Raw genomic sequence first — 18,045 nt, 5'->3', positions numbered from 1 at the left:
CATTTGATCAGACTTGTGGATTTATTTCAATAACCTGCACACTATCTGAGTACACCCAGGCCTGTATTAAGGTATTTGGGGGCCCAGGGCTACTGACATTTCAGGGGCCCCCTTGGAGAACCCCCCCCCCCCCCAAGCACAAACTCATACAATACCAACACAATCATGTCATTCGAATAGACAGTGGACAGCGTTACCACTCACATCACAGTAGCTATGGCATGCAAAATAGTATGGTAGTCGGTACTACCACTAGCTCTCATTACCGACCGCATCGTTTCGAATTAAATCAACGCTAGCTGTAGTCGGTGGGACCATGTTATCAGGCAGCACAGCATGATATGACATTAGACAAAAACATAGTGTAGTCGGCGCTACTCTCAAGCTTCGTTAACATTGCAAAGTATAAAGACACATTTGACTTACCATTGCTAGATCTTATGCTTTCTTGCCTTAAAACTTAAAAAAGAATTCCTTACTAATGTCCGTGAAGTCCAGTTGGCGAAGCAGGTCATGTTCAGTGAACATGAGAGTTAAATGATTGAGTCATTAAATTCAGTAATTCATTAAATTCTCTCTGAGGCGGAAAAATTGCTGTCTTACTGGCAAATAAGGGGACACTTGCTCACCTAGTGCGACCTCACCTCCTCAGTTATCGGACCCCAACATGCCGTATCAGAGCTAGCAATAGCATTATCTGTTTCGTCAGTTTCTCTCGCCTTAAATTGGCAGTTCAATGGCTGGCTCTCGTTTTTCTCCTCTGCTGTACTAGTGGCTGTGCACTCAGCGCTAACCGACTCGCTGCTCGCTGCTTGCTCCTCTGACTCATGTGGCTCTTCCTCACTTTCATTCTTCTGACACCGACTTTTAAGAGTTTAGTGAGTTTTGGGGTACTATTTATAACCTCCTCGGATTTAGCTAGTTTGAGTTTAGTGATTTTTCTTTTTTTCGCACCGCTACTCAGCTTTTCTTATTTGAGTTAGCATAAGATTTTTTTATTTCGTCAAATAACTACGGCATGCCAAAAGGACACAAAATGTTTTAAAAAATAGGCAATTTGTTTAGTTTAGTACGTGCTTTTTTATTAGCCAACCGTTATCAGTTTGACTTTACAGCAGTGGGCCTCAAAGTAATTTGGGCACGGGCATAAATTGATCTTACTTGGCTGTTTGCGGGCACGCTGACTATTGCACAGGTTCTTATAGTATAACGTTATATAGAGAGTTTTAGTGGGAGTTATTCTTTGTTTACTCTGATAAGGCCAAGTCTCAGGCAGGAATTGTGTGTGCTGCGCTTATTTTTTAAATAATTCATATAAAATACGCATTGCAAATATTTTTAAATAACATGTTTACATAGATAACCATGAATAAACTAAAATAAGAGGATAGATAGCGTCTCGCTTTGTGTCAATTTGTCAAATCTGTCAACACTACTCTGTTTTAAAGATCGCTCATCTCCCAGTACAATTATTCAGAGAAAGTGGATTTGTAACTAAATCTACTACGGTGTTTCCCTTGTCTGGTGAAATTAAAAAATATATATAGAGAAAATTCAATTCTAAATACTGAAATGTATTATTTTTCTCAATAACAGTCGGCCAAATTCAGTGTTTACCCGGCATATTAACAGCCCGCCTCTGCTCACGAATGATTGGACAGCTGTCGGATCTTTCACTTTCCCATTGGCTACTCGCTCGCCTTCAATTTTCATGCAGAATACCGTGAACGTCCTCTGCTTAATTATGATTGGACAACTGCGTAAACTTGGCAGATATTTGACTCTCCTATTGGTTAAACTTACTGTCAGTACCTGCAACTGAAACAGACACAGTTAATGTCCCACCCAGCTAATTTATGATTGGGCTACCGCAGAGAAAATGCAGATATTCAGTTGGATGATCGTATCGCAGAGGTCCTTCAGGAAAAAAAAAATATATGTCGAGTACGTACAAGCACAGCATAAGCGAGCAGCACTGAATTTGCCAGCGGGCACCACTTTGAGGACCACTGCTTTACAGGGACGGCGGGGGCCCCCCTAGGAGGCGGGGCCCTGGGCTTCAGCCCATGTAGCCCATTGGCTTAACACGGCCCTGAGTACACCACAGCTATCATTTACACTATATTAGTTATCAAGATCATACCCTTTAATGAATAGAGTTGGGAATTTCAACATGCATATATATCTTCCTAATGCTGCAGTCTGGGGTCGAGCAAGGGGGGGGGGTTACATTCTGAACCACGTGGTTTGTGTTTGAAGCGCGTTCCGTTACACATGAATCCGTTACTGCCAAGTATAGAATAATCCATACGGAGTGGTCGACCTCCCCCAACCCCCTAATTTAATTGTTTTAAATGTTCCCAGTGTTTTGGATCCTACTGCTTCACCTGTTGGGCTAGCTAGTCCATTAATTCATAACTGAATAAAAAAGTGCTTCCTCCCTTCTGCTCTAAACTTACCTATACTCGGCTTCCATTCACGCCCTCTTGTTTCTCTCTGTGCTGAATCTGAAGTCGTGTCTTGGGTTCACTTTATCTAGACCAGGGGTGCACAATTCCAGTCCTGGAGGGCCGGTGTCCCTCCTGGCTTTTGTTCCAACCTTGCCCTAAATTACTTAATTGGACCAATTATTACCAATTATTGGTCTAATTAAGTAATTTAGAGCACAGTTGAAACAAAAGCCAGGAGGGATCCGGCCCTCCAGGACTGGAATTGTGCACCCCTGATCTAGACCATTGAATGCAGTATCACGTGGGGCCCAAATCAGGCTTCATTCATTGGTTCTTTGTGAGTGAACACAGAGATCTGCATTCTGAAGTCCGGACAACCGCAGGAGTTTACCGCGTACCCAAGGCAGATCAGAAAGTAATAGGACAGATAAATCCGCGGTAGCGCGACTAAGTATTTGAATGCACAGAACGGTCGCTTCGTATCCAGATGCCGGGTTTATAAAAAATGTGTCTCTAAAATGATCACTTTCCCCGCTGTTCTTGTATTACCGACTGCTCAGATGTAATAGATCTACAGTGCTTGTTTTGCATATAGGGACGGGAATAAGACTCCCATTGCTTAGCAGGTTGATTCAATCCTGTTTTTGCTATGAGTTTAACACGCCTGAGCTTCTTACGGGTATTACTTTTACGTTGCAATTGTTCAACTTTAATACTTTACCACCCCATATACTGCACCCTCCTGGAGAAAACAAATGTTGCACCGAGAAACGGCATTCTTAAATAAATTTACACATACACTCTGTTCTGCACCCGTAACACGGCGACTTTCCATAGACAAGCCAAACATGTCACTGTTTTTTAAACTACGAGTTCAAATCCTGCTCAGTGCAATGCTTACTTTTTATTTATCAATATTGCTTAAATAAATACACACATAAGTATACTTACCGAACAGCATGCTCCGGATTAAAAACGAAATGATTAAATAAACAATAGGGGACACCGGGGAGAGTTGTAACATTTTTTTTTTTTACCTTTCTCTCCATTACACACAGATGATTTTGAGCTAGTTTGACCAGACTTTGATACAAATAATTTGCATCTGTCCTCTACCAATCCCCATAGTTATCCTGTTTCAAGAGCTCGTGTACATACAGCAGGAGCGCTTGAAATGTAAGGTGACCGATGTTAAAATTGACCCCATGGCTAGGGTCAGTTGTAACATTCTGTGAAGGACAATTAAATAAACAACACCACATTTAATTTAACTCAAGAATTGAATGTTTTATTGAATAAGATCAATTTTCACATTAAGCAAATATGTCTGTTTTTTATTTAACTAAAAAATGGAATATCATGATATCTGTATAATGTGAAATAATGTATAATGTGATATCTTGTAACAATTGTAAGTCGCCCTGGATAAGGGCATCTGCTAAGACATAAATAAATAAATAAATAAATAAATAAATAAATAATAATAATAATAATAATAATAATAATATCATTATTGAAAAATAAAAATGTTTACATAAGGCAATTCTTTTTTGTTGTCCTACTTCTAAAACTTTTTAACATCCCTAAACTTATAGGTCTTATCAAGCAAGACTATCACTCTGAATCACAATTGTGATATATGAACATTTGATTTCCTTCAGTGCAAGATTCGTGTACCCAAATAAAGTTCAGTTCATGGTGTATAGGGTCAATTATAACACGTGTTACAACTGGCCCCAACCCAGGGAGTCATTATTAAACCTCATGTTCCAGCAAGAAACAACAAAACTAAGAGCAATCAATTGTCAATTATAAGTACAGAGATCAGGGATGAGAATGCTAAAAGCCTAGATCCATAAACTGGATAATACAGGTATATATCACAAAAAAAGACAATTGGGAGAAAAAAATGTACTCTACTCGGTCAAAAATCGCTTTTTGTAGATAAAATCTCAGGGCTTTGGCACAGACAGATGCTCTTCCACAGGCAGACGGAGAGCTGAACTGATCATGGCACTCTAGCTTGCTTCTGATTTAAAAAAAAAAATCAAGGTGTTACAAACCGTCCCGTGTTACAACTACCCCCGGTCTCCCCCCTATCGTTGCCAATGTTGTGTAACCATCCAACATTCGCACCTGCCACAATGTGGAATGTGTGAAATGTGGAAACACCAGGTCAGTCTCACGTTCAGATATATTGCACTCAATAAGTACTGCGCCCTGTGTTTTGTACAGATGAGAGTTACTATAATTGTGACAAATAATTAACTGGTTGGTTGAATCTGCAATTAACTGTAATCGCCTCACTACAAAAATACATCATTGTACAGAAGCTACAGGGAAGGGCGATCCCAGGATTTTATTATTATTATTATTATTATTATTATTATTATTATTATTATTATTATTATTATTATTATAATTATTATTTCTTAGCAGACAGGGCGTCTTACAGTTGTTACAAAATATCACAATACAAAAAATAAAGAGTACAGTCAATTATTAAATTTACGAGCGAATTCAGTAAACTTATAGTAAACACATTTGCTTATAAGGGTAAATGATTTCCATTACACGAGAGTAGATGTTAAAACTTCATGCTGATTTGAACTCGGCTCTCGCCAAGATAAGCACCAACTAAGACGTAGCTTTACAGTAAACTAATGTGATCCATATGTGTCTCCATCCATTTACGTTTCCTTCCATATGATGATGTAGATATCCTTCTGTCTGGTGTTAATGGCTGAAGTGTAATGCTGGCTCCAGGGATCAGCTTATTTTGCCTCCCTGGCGCATCAGCACACACAACGGCTGCGATGCTGGCTCCGGAGATCAACCACAGTGCGGCCTCCCCAGCGCATCAGCATGACAACCGTCTGGATTGAGCTAAGTAGGGTACATCTCTGGGGTCTTCAAGTGGGCACCTTCCATCCTCAGTGTTTCGTCGACTAGCCCACGACACCTCAAGAGGGCTCGACGGTGATTCTGGCGTCCCAGCATCACCCCCCTCCGTCCCCCACTCAACTCAGCCCAGCTTACTTACCTGTCCCCAGCCAGAATCTTTCCGTCTCAACCACAGCCAGTTGCTGCTCCTCTCTGCTGCTTCAGATAAGTTCTTCACTGTGCGACGCAACTCTTGGCCACTGAATCCAACGTCTCTGAGAAATCAGGTTGTAGAGTGTGCCACAAATCCTCGACAACCCACTTTCACTGGGTAAACCCGGACTCTCCATCCTCGCTGTTCCGCTTCAGTGGCTAGTTGAGCATACCGCAGTTTCTTCCTCTCATACGCCTCATCTCCGTCATCCTCCCATGGCACTGTTAACTCTACCAGGTGAACAAGGCGTGCTGATCCAGACCACAAGACAATATCTGGTCGAAGGTTAGTGGTGGCAATCTCAGGTGGAAAAAGTAAGAATGACATGAGCTACGAGGACAGGTTAAAAAAAATAATCAGCCTAGAAAACAAAGAAGAGAAAGGGGGGACTTGATGGTACTGTTGCATAAACGGAATCGATAAAATCGAACCCAAGACACGACGTCAAATGTAGCAGAGAGAAGAACGCGAGGGCATTGTTGGAAACTCGTACGTTTAGAACGCAAGGTAGGAAGCACTTTTTTATTCAGATGTATAAATGAATGGAATAGAAGAGTTATACAGACCTTTTTCATGATAACCCCAACTTTTCCTTAATGTTCATCAATTATTGTAGTAATTCATATATACACTGAGGCTGTAACCACATACCCCACTTAATCCCACTACAGACCAGCGATAATTGACAAGAACTTCAGAGCTGTAGTTGATATAGCTGTATGAAAATTAACATCACGACACGCTCCAGTCTGTACTTCACAAATAGTTTTTTTAAATATATTTATTAAATATCGTTTTACATAAGCCTCTCTAAACATACAAATGCTATTTTCACAAAGAAAGGAAAGTGCGTCCAATTTACTTGTCTTCGTTTTAGGCAATGTTGAACGGGTTAAAAAGAAAACTGGACATCTGTAGATTATTGCAAAACGCTCCACCAAAGCCCCTATAATCTACCTGGCAATTAATAGATCTATTCTATATGAATATAATAATGTGAAAGCACGCACATACAAACGCCATTTTAGACCAATTGTCGCATGTGTACCCTTGATCAAGGTACTTTACCTAGATTGCTCCAGTAAAAACCCAACTGTATAAATGGGTAATTGTATGTAAAAATAATGTGATATCTTGTAACAATTGTAAGTCGCCCTGGATAAGGGCGTCGGCTAAGAAATAAATAATAATGTGTTATTTCACAACTCATTGTCACAGTAATAATTAAGTCGTTTATAATCTTGACTTTGGTATGTTTTTAGGCGTATTCATCAGTGTTTTTTTTTTTTTTTTAAATCTTTCAATGCTCTGGGGTTGGGAGTGTGTGAAAACAATTAACAGAACAGGGAGGGTAACTAAACCTGTTTACCTGTTCATATGTAAGATTCACACCCATTGCTGCAGCCATATAAGAGAGCCGCTGCAAAACAGCTGTTGAGAATAAGAATAAACACAGCAAACCGAGCGCTTAAACTGTCCAAGAGAATCACCGGAGAAGACTGCCTCAAAATGGACGGTAAAAATGATATACATTCATATACTAAATATATACTGTAAAATAATCCCATCGTAGAGCAAAGAGGCAAGACAAGCCATTTTCATTAGCTGTCATTGCGCATTTAAAATAGACGAGTTGTTTTAGTTTATTTAATGATGGTCTTTTTTATAATCTTAAGCATGTATTTTAACATATATTTCTATGGAAATTGATGCATAATATTTTGCATCAGGTATGCTTTTAGAGTGCTGGGTCTTGTAAACTCGAATGGAATGAAGTACATTAGATCATTCGCATACGCTATTGGATTGTGAGTCACTCCAGCCCCGGTGCACGGCAGCGGTGTCCGGTCTGTCAGCATTGTGTACGACCACACCTGCTTTAACTTACGATGTGTTCTTATTCACGATTAACACTGTATATAAATAGCAATGTGACAATAACACGAGTGCACTGTAAAAAAAAACAAAAAAACGTAATTTTACGGTAATTGTCTGGCAGCCGAGCTGCACGGTGAACTGTAAAATAATAATCCGAACCGTAAATTGAATTATGGTTTCATTTGTAAAATAAATGGTTATTTTCATTGAAACACTACAGTTTACAACCGTAAATGTACTGTAAAAAAACCTAATAAATATAATTCTCCGTGATTCTACTGCAAAACTTCGTAAAATTTGCTTTAAAAAACATTAATATAACATTACCTCACCCTAGTTTTACATACTTATATTGTTAATTAATTGATAAACTGTAAAATGTTTCTTCCCTTTCATTTTACTTCAATCTTCATTAATAAATAGGTTATACACTTTAAATTAGCAGTTTTCTACTGTGGAATGATGGTTTATACATGTTATAATTAATGTTAAGTTTAGTCATTTTACTATGGAATACATTCATTTTCAGGTTATAGTGTCTGTACGATTTGTAAAAGCTCAAATATGTGCTTAATTATTAGTTAATTTACACTAAGTGTTAAACAGCAGAAAATAAATAATGAAAAACATTAACAAGTATTCCTTAAGCTTTCAGAATTTTATTACAACTTTTCATTGAGCATTTTACTGAGCAAATACAAAATATACATATTTATTAGGCATGATAGCTTCTGTGTCATGGAGCCCCTATACAACCTTTTCGAAAATGCAGGAATTAACAAAAAATGCTCAATCACTCCTCAAGCTGAGTTATTTTAAATGTTAACATACCAGCTGCTAGGATACCAACAATGGTAAGCCTAGTACACAGTAAAACAATAAAACCATATTAAATATACTAAAACTGGCTACCGAACTGTGCCCTCACTTTCTCTTAGCATATTTCTACAGACAAATCAACTATTAACAGATACCAAGTGTTTTCCGCAATAATGTTGATCCAGGCCTTGTTGGACTCTGACAGTTCTCACAAACAAGTCCATGGTTCTTTCACAGCCGTAATAGTGGAGTCAGTAGCACAACAGATGTTTTTGTTTTTAAGTAGTGTTCAAACTGCTGTTTTTTGATTGAGCAGGCTAGGGCTGGGACCCGATAAAAAAAAAAAAAAAGAAACACCTGTGAAGCGAGAACATTCTGTTTTGTAAAGTGTGATTGGCGGGTCGTCAAAGTTTTGATCAGGTCCCGGCCTAGGAGTCAAATGTGGAGAAGCTGCTTTGTGCTGCAGTTGACATGCTGGTGACTGAAAACCTGTATAAAAGAGAAAAAAAAAATGAAACAGGCTTAGATTTAAAAAAAAAAGTATATGTATATATATATATATATATATATATATTTTCTAAATAACCGGCAGTTTTTGTTCTCCCTCTTTTCACCCTAATTTGGAATTACCAATTCAACTACTCCGTGCCACTCATGAGGGATGAGACAAAGCATGTGTCCTCCGGTACATACGTCAAAGCCATACCTATTTTTTGCACTGCAAGCCCAGAGCTGCCACAGCCCAACTAACACTTTGATCCCAGTTTCTTTCTCTGAACATGGTTTTCATTTCTTCTTGTTGCTGTTTTTGGCTTGTAAGTGTCTCTGTGATTGGCAGGTGCTCGGGATCCCAGTTTATGCAACCGTAAGTGTCTTGAGGTAAAGCTTGTTCCTTTGCAGGAACTTCTTCCGTGTCGCTCCCACTACTGTGTTGAAACTGTCTTTTGGGGGTAGAAAACTGTGTACACTTCACATTATCTGCTCTGCAGCTGTTTTACCAAGGAATCATATCCACTGCCAAATATGTGGCCTTCGATAACATTCTGCAAAGATTTAGGATATTTTGCCACAATTCTTCTTGCTATATCTGCAAGATGTTTCTTTGAAGGCCTCTTGCAGACCCGTGACTTCATTAATAAATGAGTCGTATCATTTCTCTGCTTTGCTTTGGCGATGGCCTTTCTTGCCTTTCTAACTTGTAAAGGAGGTCAGTAGGGAGTTTTTCCCATGGTATCTCAAAACCGAAGGAACCAGTCAGCTTCCAAAGGTGAAAGTGATTCATCCAACTCGATACAACTCTGTGCAAAAGAGCACCCTGGGCTGGAGACTGTTGAGGTCTCTGTTCTGGATGAGCACAGACTGCTGGAAATCGTGGTTTCACCTTCAGAATTACAGAAAAAAACATTAAGTTATTTCATTTTTTTGTTGTTTTTGTTTTCCACCCCCCCACACACATTCCAGATTTTTTTAAACTTACAAAATTATCTTAGAGGTTTTGTAATTGGTTAAGTTTGTCCGTAATACACAATTAGTTAATTTTAACCGGCTTTTTATTAATTAAATTAGCAATAAGCAATGTATGTACATTCAAACAGTAAACATTTCTGTCATTTGTTAAAGGATTGTGATGTAATTGCCACATTATTTTCTCTCATTCAACAATTCTAAATAAAAGTATACACAATGATATAAGCAAGAGACAAAATACAAAATACAGGTTTTATGTATGTATATATACACAATATATATATGTATATATAAAATAAAGAAATAGGTTTACTGCCAATTAAGCACTTGAAGACAATTGACTGAACTGTAATATACTCACACGTGACTGTAAAGCTGGCTAGGAGTTTTCAAACTTCTATTGGCTTGAGGACCATCAGGAGATCATCATCTTTTACAAATCTGAAATCATCCAGGGTTTCTACACCCAGGTTTTTGAGTGTGTCCAAAACAGAATTGAGCACACAGGTGGTGAGGTTTGGCAACACAGAACTAATGTGGGAGTTTAAAACAGAATCCCCAGTGCTTTCCTGTTCCATCTGTCAATTAAAGTAAAATACAGAAGCAAGTGTGTGTGGGGTATATTACTGTCTGCATTTTGATTGAAAAATATCTATTCTGTAATAAGTAAACATATTAGCTGTTTACATTTTATATGATTTTCTACCAATTTATATTTCAAATGTTTGGTTATGCCATTTAGTGGGTGCCTCCCAGACATACTTAAGGCCACAGACATTAAAACTTTTCATGCAAACATAAAACAGCAAGTAACAAATGTTTTGCGTTTTTCCATCAATATACATCTAACTAGCATATACTAATTAAAAAAAAAAACACTTTCTGAATTGGACACAGACAAATTAAAATAGGTGTAAGGCTCCCAACAAGGGTGAAATGTCTCAGTTGAAAGGTGTTTTATGCAACACTATGCTGCAAAGAAATTACTTTCCTCCCACATGTGTTATAAGCAGGTAATGCATAAAAATCAGGAAGATGTTCAGCATTTATACACTGTATGCACCTGCTTGCAGTTTCTAAGGCATACACACCCAACTGTGGTAAAAATGAAGAATCGTGAAGAGCTACAAGAAAGAATAATAAGTTGTTTCCCTGGATTAACACAAATTCAATTTCTCCAAAGACTAATGAACTCTCATTTTGACCAGCAAATAAGAGGCCTTTTCTATAAACAGTCCCCTTAAATTGAATCTCTGTAGACATAACATCCATCTCACTCAAGTCGCAGGCTCTCAGGGCGTCACGTACTGCGTCACTGTATAACTGTATATGGAATGGAGAACCATCCTTAACTTGCAAAACGGGTGCAAAGAAGGAACCTGAATTAAGATATGCTTACAGAAGCTGATGGCTTTCAGCAAGTGTTTGACACACATGTTTAAAGTTCTGAAAGCGACATACACATCTCTTAAAATAAGAGTGCTTGCTCTCAAACCTCATTGACCACAATCGGATAAGAGGACCGAATTTAAGAATTAAAGCAGGATACTGTCGGACGTAGTGATGCTTTGGTTTCAAATTCTGAACAGGAAACAGTTCCCTTCTTGTTTCCAGATACTCCTGGATAAGGATATCAAGGAAAGTTACTTGAGCCACAGAAATCTTTGGAGCACAAACTAACTCAACAATTTCTTTAAGCTGCATTGTAAGCTGCCACACATTGTCTTGATCATCAGATATTTTGTCACCCATGATGATTGGCAAAAGTCTAAGAAGACACCAGTTTTGTGCTGTGACCACCAATCCGATCACCCTTTGTACTAACCTCACAAGGTTTTGTGTTGGCATCAGATTCCAGATAACGGAACTGTGAAATCCTCCTATTTAGTTGTGGATAAGAGAACCATTTCCTTTGCTTGATGAAGTACTTTGAAGTACTAGCCACTGAAGCGGAACAGTGAGGATGGAGAGTTCGGGTTTACCCAGTGGAAGTGGGTTGTCGAGGATTTGTGGCACACTCTACAACCCGGTTTCTCAGAGATGTCGGATTCAGTGGCCAAGAGTTGTGTCGCACAGTGAAGAACTTATCTGAAGCAGCAGAGAGGAGCAGCAACTGGCTGTGGTTGAGACGGAAAGATTCTGGCTGGGGATCTCAAGCACAATAGAAAGAAAGAAACGCTGATGTACAGGTAAGTAAGCTGGGCTGAGTTGAGTGGGGGACGGAGGGGGGTGATGCTGGGACGCCAGAATCACCGTCGAGCCCTCTTGAGGTGTGGTAGGCTAGTCGACGAAACACTGAGGATGGAAGGTGCCCACTTGAAAACCCCAGAGATGTACCCTACTTAGCTCAATCCAGACGGTTGTCATGCTGATGCGCTGGGGAGGCCGCACTGTGGTTGATCCCCGGAGCCAGCATCGCAGCCACTGTGTGTGCTGATGTGCCAGGGAGGCAAAATAAGCTGATCCCTGGAGCCAGCATTACACTTCAGCCATTAACACCAGACAGAAGGATATCTACATCATCATATGGAAGGAAACGAAAATGGATGGAGACACATATGGATCACATTAGTTTACTGTAAAGCTACGTCTTAGTTGGTGCTTATCTTGGCGAGAGCCGAGTTCAAATCAGCATGAAGTTTTAACATCTACTCTCATGTAATGGAAATCATAAGTACAGAGCCAGATCATAGGAAACAACACCCTCAAATAGATCATGACCCAAGCAAGGGGGTAACCCTGGCTGACAAACATGAAAATATTTCAGTGAATTGAACAGAGTTCAATTTGACTCCTTCAGTTTCACAGACATCACTATCTTGCATATGTTTCACTGCCTGTTTGTAACTTTCAACGGTACGTACAGCACCAACCTCACTGAGATTGTCCTTACCTCTCTTTATAAGGCAGTATCTGCAGAAGTACTGACTAGTGCTGAAGTTTTCTGTAAAACCACCAATGCAGTGGGATCCCAAATTGTCACCTACAATACAGAAGTGTTGCCTTGAAAACATGTTCAGAGGAAATTACCAGTCCATTTACTTCTAAATCTCTCAAATCAGAAAGCATTTTGGAGAAAACGATGTCATGTTCAAAGTATTTTAAATCTTTCTCATTACACAAGAGTACAAGTTGCATTTGATCAATGTTTGACCGAAAGTGAAGGTCAAAATTTGCCAAAGTCAAGTACACGCCTAGTATTTTGTGCTTTTTCCTTGCAGATCCCAATGGGTTAACTACCTCAAATGCATCTTGGTACAAAATCAGCTTCAGTGTTAAGTCCGACTCCTGAAAAAGTACATTTGATTTAAAAACAGATCCATCATATATGTCACACAAAACATTACATGCTGCGTCATCGTTTGTAGACTTGACACACTCTTGTAATACAGCAGGGTTTTTAAGCAAAGTCTGTAAAGTCTCTTTCAAGGGAATGTACTGTGCATACTTGGCCTTTCTGTTGTCATCTGTTGTCACCTAAATACACACGTTGTGGATGTACAGAGTTAAAGTGCTTGTGGAAATATTGCTGTCTGGCATGTGTTGTAGAAAGAGAAGCGCTGCATGTTGCATGTAAATCATATTTCTTGAGTTTCCTTACAACCCCATAAATATCCGACTCCGATAATGAAGTGTCATTTCTTAGGGTTAACTCTAGATGCTTCTGAACGTGTAACTGTCCAAGTTCATTTAAATGATTCATTTCCTCTACAATCATCTTAACAGTAGACGATGGAAGAAGACATTTGGCCTGTAGTTTCATATAGAACATACAAAGATTTCTAAGATACAAGTCTGTAACATTGTCTGGTAACTCAACAGCCAAGCTATCATCAACACAATGATCTGTTGCGTCATTTTCACTGGTCACACTTAAGGGGTTTTGGTGTGAGGGATTTAAAATCCATGCAGGGGATACTTGTTCTAAAGACCAATTCCTGTGCTGTCTAGAAATGTGTGCACTGAAGGATGACTTAACTTTAAAAGTTCTGTTGCAACCACTGAAAGGGCAATTTACTTTCTGACCTTCTGTCATGTGCGTTCCGAGATGTGCAAGGAGATCTTTTAGATCTTTACATTGTTTTTATGCAAGAAACATTCTCACATTTAAATGAACCCAATACACTCTTTACCTGTGGACTGGGAGAGTACTCTGTATAGGTGTTAAATGTATCTAGCTAATTGAATAATTAATCAAATTAAGTCATTGAGGACTTGGGTGGAACAAAAAGCGTAGGCTACAGATGGCCTCCGGAAATTGAGTTTGAAATGTGCAGCTTTTCTTGTTTATTTCCAGTCATTGAAATTAAGTAGGCCTATTATTTTAGGAAGAAAACTACAGCACAACTCTTTTAACAAATTTGAACGACATTAAAAAGTAAACACTTTTAGCTTTTTTCATTATTTAATTCAACTCAGATAAGCCTGTTAAATAATTAATTTAGCAGTAATTTACAGTTTTTTAAATAACAGTTACATACATTAACATTAAAGTTTGTGTCGTTATAAATACAGCTTGTGCTTTTTTTTAAAAAGTTACCTTCTTTAATTTAACGGAATTTATCATTTTGTAAGCAAATTACATACGCACATGTTTTTCAGTGTATATTTCCGTAAATTAATAGTACATATTTTTAAAAAAAGTATTTTGCAGTAATATTGAAATGTTTTGCATTTAATTAAAAAACTGAAAAATGTATGTAAAAATTAAGGTTAATCCCACCAAAAATACAGCATTTTTTTTACAGTGTGGTGACATAGAGAAAGGTATGAGGCTGCTCAATACAGATTGAGAAATATTGGTGGTGAGCTATGATTGTGTAAAATGCATGCATATATAATGTACCAAGCTGTGATCTGTCTCTGTTTGCACCCTAGACAAGAAGGACAAGAAGGGAAAGGTAAGTGAGCCCGTGCTGTTTGTGTGGTTTGTGTGGAAATAGTAACAACGCTTATTTGCAGCTGACACTAAAATAGCAGCAACCTCCCTTTTACTAAGTTTGAACGCAAGCTATTAGTTTAAATGGGTGCATGGCTGTTTGGGAGAATTGTATTACCATTTCGCTAGCTGAATAATGCTAGGCCTACGTTTACATATTGAATTACATACCGCTTTGTAGTTTCCCATTTTACTTAATGAAAAACTGACACAAATGGAAAAATGTGACATTTACAAATCTAGCATGACATACTGTACTACTATTATGGGTACTGGTAGACTTTTGTGATATTATTTTGTAGTTTCTTTGCTTACATGATGTTAAATCAAAGATTTATTTATTTTGTTTTAATTATTTCTCAATGATAAAATTTTTGGTGATGCAAAAAGTTTGGCCACAGCTGTACACTTCCTAATCTAGCTTTGCAATCATTCTCAGGGGTTCTGGGTTCTAGGTTCTGGGTTCTAGGTTCTGGGTTCTGGGTTCTAGGTTTTGCTGCAGCAGTATTGCATTGTTCTCATTGTCCTCCAAACCTGCTGTTACATGCCTTTGAAGTGTGTTGTGTTGGGCCCATTGCATTTAACCCCTTCAGTCCTGAATTATTATTGTCGAGCTGAAGAATGTGAAATTAAGTTATATCATTTATTGAGTAATAAACACTTTTTTAAAAAATAAATATTTACATATATTTTGGTAAATGGGACTTTAAAGTCCTGTCGGTACTTGAAGAACTCAAAGCAGCGCCAAGATAAGGCGGGCCCTTGAATTCCTGCCAGGGCTGAAAGGGTTAAACCGTGACAGTGTGATTTTAACACCTACAAAACCTTAGCAAGTGAAGCTATACAGCTGTTTTACAGATTGAAGCTGCACAGCTGTTTTACAGATTGAAGCTGCACAGCTGTTTTACAGATTAAAGCTGCACATCTGTTTTACAGATTAAAGCTGCACAGCTGTTTCATGAAATTCATTTGGAACGTTTCAGCAGATCAAAGATGTGTAATAAAAGTGTTGACTCAGTGAGAATTCCTATATATAAGACTTACATTCAAAGAGATCTTCCTTGACATGCAAAATGTGTTTTGTCCACAGGACGCATGTGACTCATACAGCGATGACTGCACAAAGGTAAGCACACATCTCATTCAGTTAATAGGTTTCCTTTCCTTTTAACAAAAATGTAAAAGTGAGTAATAAGTATCTCATTAGTGATAAATATCCCCTTCGGTCACTTTTTTTTTTTTATTACATTTTATAGAAATTGTAAAACGGTTTGTGTAAACTCTGTGGAGTTTGAGAAGTTGCCTCTGCCAAAACTTTGAACAAATAACATTTTGCATTATAAAATAGATTGATAGACAGGAAACATAACATGGTATAATTATACACAGAGTGACTGAAGGGGATACAGAAGACCAGGAAATGTCTTAGGAAGCATTTTAATATGTATCAGCAAGTGCTGCTGGATTTATACAGTGATTCAAACCAGAGCCTTTTCAGAACAATCACAAAACAATCTATTAGCAATGAAAAGCTGAACCCATTGAAAATGTTTTTGAAGCCAGGGAAGGTTAGGCTAATGACTAAAGACTAGACCATGCCAAAAGCGGCTTGGTTGTGTTTGAAAAACAGAAGGTGGAACGCATGCATGAAATGGTTTGGTTCTTGCTCTTGTCACTATCATAGACTAACAGCAGACTCTCATGAACCCAAACCCTTTGGATCCGTACCCTGATCACAGTCATGACTCTTTATCTGATGTAATCCGATATGACTGGAAATGTTTTATCCACTTGGCACACAATGACGATTGTGAAGTTCCTGCTGCTTTCAGCATGCATGTTGATCCCTGTCTCGTGGAGTGGATCTCAGCTTGTCTGGTTCAGCATCCTATACCATATTCTATATGCATTGTTAAGGAATGGCTCTGGCTTGCAAATGAAATCTGTTCTGGTAATAGCATAGACTATATTCCCTTTAACTGCTGGTACTTCATATATATCCCTGTTCTGTCTTTCAGGGCAAAGGAGAGCAGAAGACAAAGAATGGTAAAGACACACTGTTGAGCTACCAGATAGAAGCAGCAGCTTTTTATTCGAAAGAGCTGCATATTACACTTTAAAGAATAAAACACGAAGGAAAATGACTTTATTGGATCTTTAGTAGATTAACTTGGGCAGATTCTGTTAAATATATAAACGAAAATGTATCTAAAATAATGACTATATGTGCTGCTGGCTCGCTTTCAATCTATTCCAGTTCCAGCCATTTCCAGAGTTACTGACTTGAGCAGCCCACAGCCTTAATTCCAACCAGGTCTGAACCTAGGTGTTCAATTGAGTAGTTATAGACCCGCTTTGAACAAGGTCTCTGTTTGGAATTGATTAACACGAGTGAGTACCGCTGATGTAAGATAATATGAACTGCACCCTGACTCTTCCTAATCTGTCTGCAGAAGGACATGGGCAAGGGCAAGGACAAGGAAAAGGACAAGGACAAGGACATGGGCCAGGACAAGGACAAGGACAAGGACAAGGAAGAGGGCGAGGGCGACCCTAGTTCCAGCTCCAGCTCGTCAGGCAGTGGTGGGGAAGGAAAGGTAAGGAAACCAAATCAGAGAGACAAACCTGTGTCATGGGATGAGGGATTAGATCAGCTGTCTTGCCCATTGTGACTTAAACTGACTTGCAACAGGGAGATGCAGCTTTTTTATACTTCAGAATACACGTCAGCGATGCAGTGTTCTTAAAAAAAATCAGTGAGTCATAAAATGAATACAACTTCACAGGAGCGCAAAGCCCTCAACTGCTCTGTTCCTCTTCCTTCAGTTGTTTCGATAGATAATTCAGGACTGGTCTGCAATGTGCTTCCAAATTAAAATCTGCACGGATGATGTTTTAAACCAGTGTTCTTGGACACGGGTACTTCATGCATCCCTCTCCTGTCTTTCAGCCTAAAGCTGGACTCGAGGAACAGAAGAACAAGGAAAAAAGAAAAGGATGCAAAGCAAGTCTACCCCTTTCAGTGCAGAGCTTAATCCAGCCCATTGTAGACCTGCAGAAACAGCACTTTGCAGCTTGAATTTAAACAGCTCAGTTCTGCACACTTGAACCATCTGTATGCCATCATTATGTTTGCTTGTTTTTCATTTTTGAACTTGTTCATTTGTTAAAGGTGTCTTCCTAGTTCATGGTTTCCTACCTACGCTTGATCTCTGGCTTGTAATTGGTTACACTAATAAAGACTACGTCATGGGAACCACTTACATTTGATCAGACTTGTGGATTTATTTCAATAACCTGCACACTATCCGAGTACACCCACAGCTATCATTTACACTATATTAGTTATCAAGATCATACCCTTTAATGAATAGGGTTGGGAATTTCAACATGCA

General features: G+C 38.7%; 1 protein-coding gene and 1 long non-coding RNA gene across 3 annotated transcripts; one reads left to right on the top strand and one right to left on the bottom strand.

Moving 5' to 3' along the window:
- The first annotated feature begins 6,929 nt into the window (after positions 1-6,929).
- LOC117415982 (U1 small nuclear ribonucleoprotein 70 kDa-like) lies at positions 6,930-17,913 on the top strand. The gene is made up of 6 exons (XM_034026980.2): positions 6,930-7,063; positions 14,590-14,612; positions 15,741-15,776; positions 16,669-16,696; positions 17,104-17,247; positions 17,601-17,913. The coding sequence occupies exons 3-6, from the start codon at positions 15,763-15,765 to the stop codon at positions 17,727-17,729; spliced, it is 315 nt and encodes a 104-aa protein (XP_033882871.1). The 5' UTR covers positions 6,930-7,063; positions 14,590-14,612; positions 15,741-15,762; the 3' UTR covers positions 17,730-17,913.
- LOC117415985 (uncharacterized) lies at positions 8,574-12,743 on the bottom strand. 2 transcript variants are annotated; one of them, XR_004546498.3, is made up of 4 exons: positions 12,605-12,743; positions 10,073-10,289; positions 8,951-9,625; positions 8,574-8,733 (listed from the first exon to the last, which is right to left on the bottom strand). It is a non-coding gene; the product is annotated as an uncharacterized LOC117415985 (long non-coding RNA). The 2 variants fall into 2 exon arrangements; XR_009329097.1 differs by lacking the exon at positions 12,605-12,743 and having other exon boundaries at positions 10,073-10,321.
- Positions 17,914-18,045: the final 132 nt, after the last annotated feature.

The sequence above is a fragment of the Acipenser ruthenus genome, chromosome 7 (assembly GCF_902713425.1).
Source record: "Acipenser ruthenus chromosome 7, fAciRut3.2 maternal haplotype, whole genome shotgun sequence".
Lineage (NCBI taxonomy): Eukaryota > Metazoa > Chordata > Actinopteri > Acipenseriformes > Acipenseridae > Acipenser > Acipenser ruthenus.
Note: the sequence above shows the minus strand (reverse complement) of the source record. Positions and strands in the feature narration are given on the sequence as shown.

Coding starts and splice junctions, on each gene's coding strand:
- LOC117415982 (XM_034026980.2), top strand. Junction 16,697..17,103: donor AGAGCAGAAGACAAAGAATG/GTAAAGACACAC, acceptor ATCTGTCTGCAG/AAGGACATGGGCAAGGGCAA. Junction 17,248..17,600: donor GCAGTGGTGGGGAAGGAAAG/GTAAGGAAACCA, acceptor CCTGTCTTTCAG/CCTAAAGCTGGACTCGAGGA.